The following is an 8,599-nucleotide window of genomic DNA, read 5'->3' as shown; positions in this document are numbered from 1 at the left end:
TCTCAACACAATGCACAATGCACAATACATACACCTCATTCTTTCATTACACACCACGTGTGCACATGGACACTAACACATTTCATTGAGGCTCCAGCACATCACTCACATGCACACACACCCACAGCATATTTCTCAATACACCCACACCCATAAACACTCTCACTTCTAGACTCTTACATAATTCAATTTATATTTTTGCTTAATTTAATTGAGCAACACTTAATTTTAATAAATCTTGATTAACACATAATTAAATTAATCAACATAATCACAAATCCCACATAATTTAATTGGTCTAATTTGACTTCCCAATTAATTTTGTTTAATTTTTATCATTCTAAATCATATTTCAAATCAAACTTCCAAAAGGTTCCAAATATCAAATTAAACTTATTGAGCTCATCAATTTTGGTTTCTCAAACCTTTAAGGCCTTCAATTTCAGATCAAACTCAAAATCTTCATCTATAATTTACATATTCAATTGAGCATCTCATAAATAAATTTAGTTCATAATAATCTAAATTATCAAACCTCACAACTCAATTAACTCAAATTCGGACCCAATTGATCAAACTTTAGTTTTATTAAACTGAATCGAATATTTAATTACACTTTCATAGGGTCCAATACTTGAAATTAAACTGATTTAACTTATCAATTTCACCTCCTTAGACTATTTGGACGTTCAATTTCTAATTCTAAAATAAATCCTTAATAAAATAATTTATAAATAACAAATATTAAACACCCATAAAATTATTATTTATTTATTTATTTATTATTATTTTTTTTTCCTTGTTAGTGATTGAATTGGATTAATTTAAAATTAACTTTTACACTAATATATATTTTAAATAGACTCTGAATAAAATTAATTAATTTATTTATTTACCCTCTTTTAAAAATAATAAAATATGAGTTTTCACAGCTCACATGCATAGATGACCAATCTCTAAGACCTTGCCAAAGCAGCAGCTGCAAGCTATCCATTAGGTTGTATTTCCTAAGCCCAAAAGAGAAATAAAGTAAACTAAAGTGATAATAATAATAAATAAAAAAAATTTGGCCTCAAACTCCTACATTTAAGAGCCTTCCTCAGCAGTCCCTTGCACACATACGTAACCAAGCAACGAGAGTGAGAGAGGGAGAGAAAGCAAGATAGGAAGGACAGAAGAGAGGGGTAGAAGGGCCCAATACTTGAGAATTTTTTTTTCTTTATTAAGGTAAAGAAATACTCAATTCCTATTATTCCTTAGATATTTTTCTTAAACCTACACATTAAAAATATGCAAGAGTGTGTATTGATAATACACAAATGCTCAATGCATGTTACATTTGGATAGAATGATAATCTTATGATTATGTGATTTCTGTCCTTTTTACAAATATGAGTTAGGTGGTTTAACTAATGATTTTGCTTTTTATGTGATCAAGTATTTTTTTCCATTGATGAATCAATCTTGCATGTTGGCGAATTTAGGTTTACTCTTCATCAATGTTATTTTCTGTTAACACTAATGAAGGTAAGTAGGAAGGATTAGAGTTTCACATGGGAATAATATTAAGAAACATTTTCCTTGTCTTGCATGCGATTCATGGTGGATACAAAGAGTGTTTTTCGCAAAACTAATAATCCTTCAGCAAAAATAGATTTTAATCCATTTTGAATAAACCCTAAACAAACTCATGAGAACACTTTCATAAAATTCGAAACTACTGGAGTTAGTTTAACATATTTTCATGACACTAGAATATTGAAGAAAATTATTTGACAGCATCTTCATGGCCTGAATATATTTTTAACTTCATTGCTGTTTGGAGGCAGCAGCAACACTGACTTTACCAGGTCACCGTTTATTCCACAGAATGAATTTTCAATTGTAAAAGTTATATTTTTAAGTTACCTTTCAAACGCCGCTGGTTTCATAATTTTTTACTAAGTATTGAGAGAGAAACACCAATTTTTCCAAAAGGTGACAGAATCTGTCCAATTTTCTTATAAAAATCATTTGACCATCTTCGGTTGGTTTTCAGCCCTCACACTCTTCTGTAAATATGTTCTAAACTCAAAAATTTAGCAAATTGTTCTGATCATGCCTATTTTTGACATCGTTTGAGGTCCCTTTTTATTTTTCAAACCCAGATCACCTGTGCTGGAGGTGAATGTAACTCACTGTCCCAACAAACCAGTTTTCTTCCAAAAATTATTCCTCCATTTTAAAATCGTTTTAGCCCTGGTATTCTTCTCGAAATATTTTCCTAACTCGATGAACTAGCACCAGTTAAAATATTATAATGGTTGAACATTGTTTGGTATGGGTTTCATATTTTTTTTGTTTGACCATACAGTGCTGAAAGGAGAAGTATGTGAATTCTTAAGAAATTTTGTGATGACTCCTAAGAAACTCAATCACATTTATTTTGGTTGCCATATATGATTGTGTTGTGCTATATAAACATTATATCACTGTGATTCTCGAACTAAAACTCACACATGCATAAAAATGTGAATTCAACGAAGTAAAGGAACACGAAATTGAACCGGTGATACATTAAAAATTTAAAAGTGATGGGGCGAGCCCAGTTTAGAATCTTGCGCGATGAGTTGCGAACCCTAACATGGCACGTGAAGGTATTTCGGTTCTTATCGGTGTAGGCGATATAAGGTTGGTGGTGCGGGTGTCACAACATAGACTGTTCCATTGGGGCAGACCGTGATGTCACGACTCGGGTACGTAACCCTAGTGTGCGGGCATCATTGATAGTTACAGCAAGTAACATTTGAATATTTGACCAAGGGGGAGTCAGAATTGCCGTGGCCATTGTTTAGCGGTTGAGTGGAAATAGTGCTCCGCGGGGAGTTACTTAAATTTATCTGATAACCTGAATCTATGAGAATTTAAAAAGAAAAGCATGCATTTTCCTTATGATGAATCACTATTTCCGTTTGCCATTTTTTTTAATTTGTTTATTTATCTATTGTTATTATTTTAACTGTAGCATTTCTGTTATGCTTATTAATTGCTGCTTATTATTTTGTTATTACACAATATTTTTTATTTATGAGTGTTATCGGGGTGGGTATTTTCGGGTTGTAGTATATTACTGAGCTCGTTGCTCATTGGCATTCTCGTTGCCCTGGTGTTTTATGCCAGGTACCGAAGAAAACGAAGGAAACATCGAGGCCTTGCAAGGTGACATTCAACCTTGGTTAGCTTGAAGAGTCCCCAAATTTCACGAACAATTTCCTATATTTCCTAGCTTTCTCTAGCTTTTCTTTCACAGTTGTTTTAATTTCTTTTTGTGTACCGAGACTAAGTTTTAAGTTTTATTAGAATTGTAATTTGAAAACTTTAAATTTTTGGGTTGTTAATTAATGGATATTAGTGATGTTTGGTGGCAACATTGATTTTAAGTTCTAAATCTTATTATGATGTCCAAAATAAAATTGGGGTGTCATAACATGGTATCAAAGCTTAGGTCTAGAAACCCTTGAGACCTTGGGTATGCTTAAGCATGTGTCATTTACTACACTTTAATTAAAAACATTTAATGACCTAAGACCATACTGAGAGTGTAACAACGTTGTATTCTCCTTGTAGGATGTCAAGCCCATCTCATAACGAGGACTGGCTCTCAGATCCCGAACCTGAAGAAGAACCCTTATTAACAGACCCAGAAGTAGGAGTGGAAACTGAGGAGGAGGACCTGGATGAGGATCCGGAAGAGGAAATGATGGATGAAGAGGATGAAGAGGAGCCCGAGCCTGAGGAAAAAGATCCGGAGGAATATCCAAAAGAAGAACCGCTAGACGAAGAAAACGTAGAGGTAGACGCGGAAGTGGAAGTTGTGGAACCCTTGGCCGCCATTCCGCTGGAAGATTTTGATTGGGCGGGAAGTGACACTGAGTCCGACCCAATCTCCTCAATTGAATATGCCTTCGAAGAAGGTAAAGCGGACTCGGGGAACGTAGTGCAGATGGGGGCATTCCCGATAGGGCTAGAGGCATATGTTAAGCTAGAACCCCTAATACCTTGCGAATGGAAACACCGAAGGGGGTATGACAAATATTTGGGGCATGTGCAAGTTATCCAGGAGTTGGCAATGGCCATGTATGAAGTAGGACCGCTACCACCAGTCCTGGAAGACAATTACATCAATTTCTTCCACCAACGAGACATCTTCCTGGCAGCCCCACCAGTTGGAAAGCTCATACCCACGAATGGGACAATCGACCTCTCCGACCCACTCACCTACGAAGAAGTCCCTATAAGGATCTTGGGCCATCATGCGGGAATGGGAGGGCTCAAGCTGCTAGTTCGTTGGAAGTGCTGCGGGCTGTATGATGAGAGTTGGGAGTATGCCTGGCAAATGCATCAGCACTACCCATGGCTTTTTTTTTTAGGAGAGGAGAGACTGAAGAGGGTAGACTAGGCGGATAAACAATGTTGTTGGAATTTCATTGTAAAAGCCTAGTCTAATAGTGGTTATGAAATTGGGTGAAATAATCCCCTCGGTTTGGTAATAAATGTAATTTTTGGTCATGTAATCGATCCTTTGTTACAATGAAAAGCTTCAGTTCTAGTTAAACTTAGTGAATGTTTGTTCACATAAATTAAATAATTAAATAAGCACTTACATCGTGCAGATAGTAAACAATTAATATCTTTTATGCAGAAAATGGCAGGAAGAACTAGGGGACATGGATTCAATGACAACAACAACGACAACAACACCAACAGCGACGTCATGAATTTCGTTCGGGCAATTACTAATGAACTAAGAAACCAACCCAGACGTGAAAACAACAAGGTAGAATTAATAGCGAAATTTCAAAAACTCAAGCCCCAGAAATTTTACGGAGAACCCAATCCCTACTCGGCGGAGGCATGGATAAGGCAAGTGAATAAAATATTGGAGACGCTAGAAATTCAGAATGAGCAAGACCAAGTGTCCCTCGCCTCATTTCTCTTCGAGGGGGAGGCCGATTTCTGGTAGACAATGATCAAGGAAAGGCGTCAAGTGGCAGAACTATCTTGGAGACAGTTTGAGGAATTGTTTATGGAAAAGTACTTCCCAAACTTGGTGAGGCAAGAGATGATCCAAGAATTCCTCCAATTGAAACAAGGGGGCATGACTGTGACACAGTATGCCAATTGGTTTGAGGCCCTTTCTCGCCATGCCACAGCTATAGTGGCAAATGAAACAGATAAGGTAAGGCGCTTTGAATGGGGACTCAACTCGGGACTCCGAGACAAGCTGGTCGCAGTGCAGCTATCTACTTATGCACAGGTAGTAGATAGGGCTCTTGCTCTAGAAAGAGAGAAGATGGACACTGCAAAGACTCAAGGTCAGCAGTCTAGAGCCAATCAGCAAAGAAGCAGAGGACCGTCAAGGAACAATAGGACCCTTGCCACTTCGGTACCTTATACTAGGGGGCCACAACAACAACAAAGGTACAATACTGAGCAGCGTAATGGGGAAAGGACTAGAAGGTGCTATGAGTGTTGCGAAGAAGGTCACTTCAGGAACAACTGCCCTCAAAGGTCAGGCTACTATATCAATCAAGGAGGAGCTGCTCAACGGAACAAATGCGCGCCAACTCAGGGAACATGAGCTATGCAAAATTCCCAATCCGGCAAAGGTCAACCGCCAGCTAATCGGAATGTGGGACAATCGAGAACTCAACAACCAGGAGATGACAATACAAGGAAACCTTGGGTGCCAAATCAGGGTGCCCCCGGGAGAGTCTTTGCACTCCAAGAAGAAGAAGACAATGGAAATCCTTCAATGATCCAAGGTATACTCATCCTTATGAACTTGTGTGTACAAGTCTTGTTTGATTCTAGAGCATCACACTCTTTCATATCTGTTAAATGTGTTACAACTTTGGGATTAGAACCTAAACGATTAGAAACGCCTATGAGTGTAGCCTCACCGCTAGGAGGTCAAACTCGAGTAGATCTTGTATGCAAATCATGTGAACTAGGAGTCTCCAGCTTGCGTTTGACTTGTGACCTACGGGTCATGGAAATGTCAGCCTTTGACGTTATCCTAGGAATGGACTGGTTATCAGCCCATAGAGCCACCATTGATTGCTATCAAAAGACGGTGACTGCTTACTCTCAGGACGAAACGTGATTCCAATTTAAGGGGGATAGACAAGATTCCTTATCACCAACGCTTCGAAAATCAAAGTGGCATGACCACCTAGCTAGATGGTTAGCCAGCTTAGTTCTGGAAGACAGAGATCGTATGGAACTAGGGCTACCTCGTGTGGTACACGAGTACACTGATGTATTTTCGGAGGAATTACCAGGACTACCCCCAAAGCGAGAAGTAGACTTTTCCATCGAACTACAATCTGGAACATCACCGATCTCAATGGCACCACATCGTATGGCACCAGCTGAACTGAGAGAGCTAAAGACACAGTTGCAAGAATTGTTGGACAAGGAATTTATATGGGCAAGCACGTCCCCATGGGGAGCACCAGCCTTATTCGCTAAGAAAAAAGATGGGACACTTAGGTTGTGCATTGATTATCGCCAACTCAATAGAGTCACCATTAAGAATCGGTATCCACTACCTAGGATTGATGACCTCTTCGATCATCTTAGAGGGACAAAGTGTTTCTCAAAGATAGACCTCAGATCTGGGTATCACCAGTTGCGTATTCAGGAAGAAGATATTCCTAACACTGCATTTCGAACCCGTTACGGCCATTATGAGTTCGTAGTGATGCCATTCGGCCTAACCAATGCACCAGGTGTGCTCATGAGCTTAATGAACAAAATATTCACACCTTACTTAGATCAATTTGTGGTAGTTTTCATTGATGATATTTTTGTGTATTCCAAGTCTGAAGGAAACCATGAACAACATTTGAGAATAATACTTCAAACCTTGAGGGAGGACCAATTGTATGCTAAAGATAGTAAGTGTGAATTCTGAATGGAGGAAGTAAAGTTTTTGGGTCACGTGGTGTCTGAAAAGGGAGTATCGGTGGACCCAACTAAAGTAGGGGCAGTGACAGAATGGAAGCAACCTAAGAACACATTCGAGATTTGTAGTTTCTTAGGGTTGGCCGGTTACTATCAAAGATTCATTCAGGATTTCTCAAGATTGGCCAAACCAATGACACCCTTGACTCAAAAAGGAGTTAAGTTTGAATGGAACGAGTCTTGTGAAAATTCATTCCAAGAACTTAAGAAAAGATTGACGAGTGCCCATATTCTCATAGTACCAGAGCGTGACGTTGGGTACAATGTGTATTGTGACGCTTCCAAAGAAGGTCTAGGGTGCGTGTTGATGCAAAATGGCAAGGTGATGGCATATGGATCAAGGCAATTAAAGAACCATGAGAAGAATTATCCCACTCATGACTTGGAGTTAGCAGCCATAGTTCATGCACTTCAAATTTGGAGACACTACCTATATGGTGAAAAGTTTGAGATATTCACCGACCACAAAAGCTTGAAGTATCTGTTCATCCAAAAGGACCTGAACATGCGTTAGAGACGTTGGATGGAGTACCTCGAGGATTACCAATTTACCCTTTCTTATCATCCCGGCAAGGCTAATGTTGTAGCAAATGCCTTAAGCCGCAAAAATAGAGGGATTGTTGCTAGTTTAGCCCTTAAAGAATGGAATATGATTGGAACGCTCAATGAATTTTGGGTACAGATGGAGGTTCAAGATGAAAAGGCTTACCTTGGTGCTCAAATTGCTACGCCTAAAATTTTGAGCGAGATATTAGAATCACAACAGTACGATCAGGAGGTGGTATTCATCAAGGCACGAATGGAATCTAGTGAAACCATGCCTAGTTGGGAAATTCACACAGATGGGAGTTTGAAATATCAAGGTCGAGTGTTCGTGCTGAGTGACGACTCACTAAGAGAAAAGGTACTTAAGGAATTTCACCATTCATATTCGCAGTATATCCTGGAGGTACTAAGATGTACCAAGACTTAAAATGTCAATATTGGTGGGACGGAATGAAAAAGGATGTAGCCAAGTTTGTGTCTCAGTGCCTGACATGTCAACAAGTAAAGGCTGAACACCAAACACCGGCAGGAACACTTCAACCTTTACCGATCCCGGAGTGGAAATGGGAACACAACCATGGATTTTGTGACGGGTTTGCTTCGATCACCACAGAGACATGACGGCGTATGGGTAGTGGTAGATCGACTAACTAAGACAGCTTGATTCTTACCTGTCGGGTCATCAGATACATTAGACTCACTCAGTAAATTGTTCATCAAATAAGTGATCAGATTACACGGAGTACCAGTGAGTATCGTGTCTGATCATGACCCTCGATTCACTTCTCAATTTTGGCAGAGCTTGCAGAAGGCAATGGGAACGAACTTATGTTTTAGCACGGCATTTCACCCACAAACAGATGGACAGTCTGAAAGGACGATACAAACCTTGGAGGATATGCTTCGAGCTTGCGTTATGGATTTTAATGGAAGTTGGGAGAAACACTTACCTCTCGTTGAGTTTGCTTATAATAATAGTTTCCAGGCCAGTATTGGAATGGCACCGTATGAAGCACTTTTTAGGCGACCTTGTCGATCACCAGTC

At 39.2% G+C, this 8,599-nt stretch overlaps 1 protein-coding gene across 1 annotated transcript; it reads left to right on the top strand.

Moving 5' to 3' along the window:
• The first annotated feature begins 5,005 nt into the window (after nt 1-5,005).
• On the top strand, nt 5,006-5,620 carry LOC145791791 (uncharacterized). The gene has a single exon (XM_082872231.1). The coding sequence runs from the start codon at nt 5,006-5,008 to the stop codon at nt 5,618-5,620; it is 615 nt and encodes a 204-aa protein (XP_082728357.1).
• Nucleotides 5,621-8,599: the final 2,979 nt, after the last annotated feature.

This window comes from Camellia sinensis, chromosome 5, assembly GCF_055761805.1.
Source record: "Camellia sinensis isolate YWXY chromosome 5, ASM5576180v1, whole genome shotgun sequence".
In the NCBI taxonomy this organism is placed as follows: domain Eukaryota; kingdom Viridiplantae; phylum Streptophyta; class Magnoliopsida; order Ericales; family Theaceae; genus Camellia; species Camellia sinensis.
This window is presented reverse-complemented; position numbering and strand designations above follow the sequence as displayed.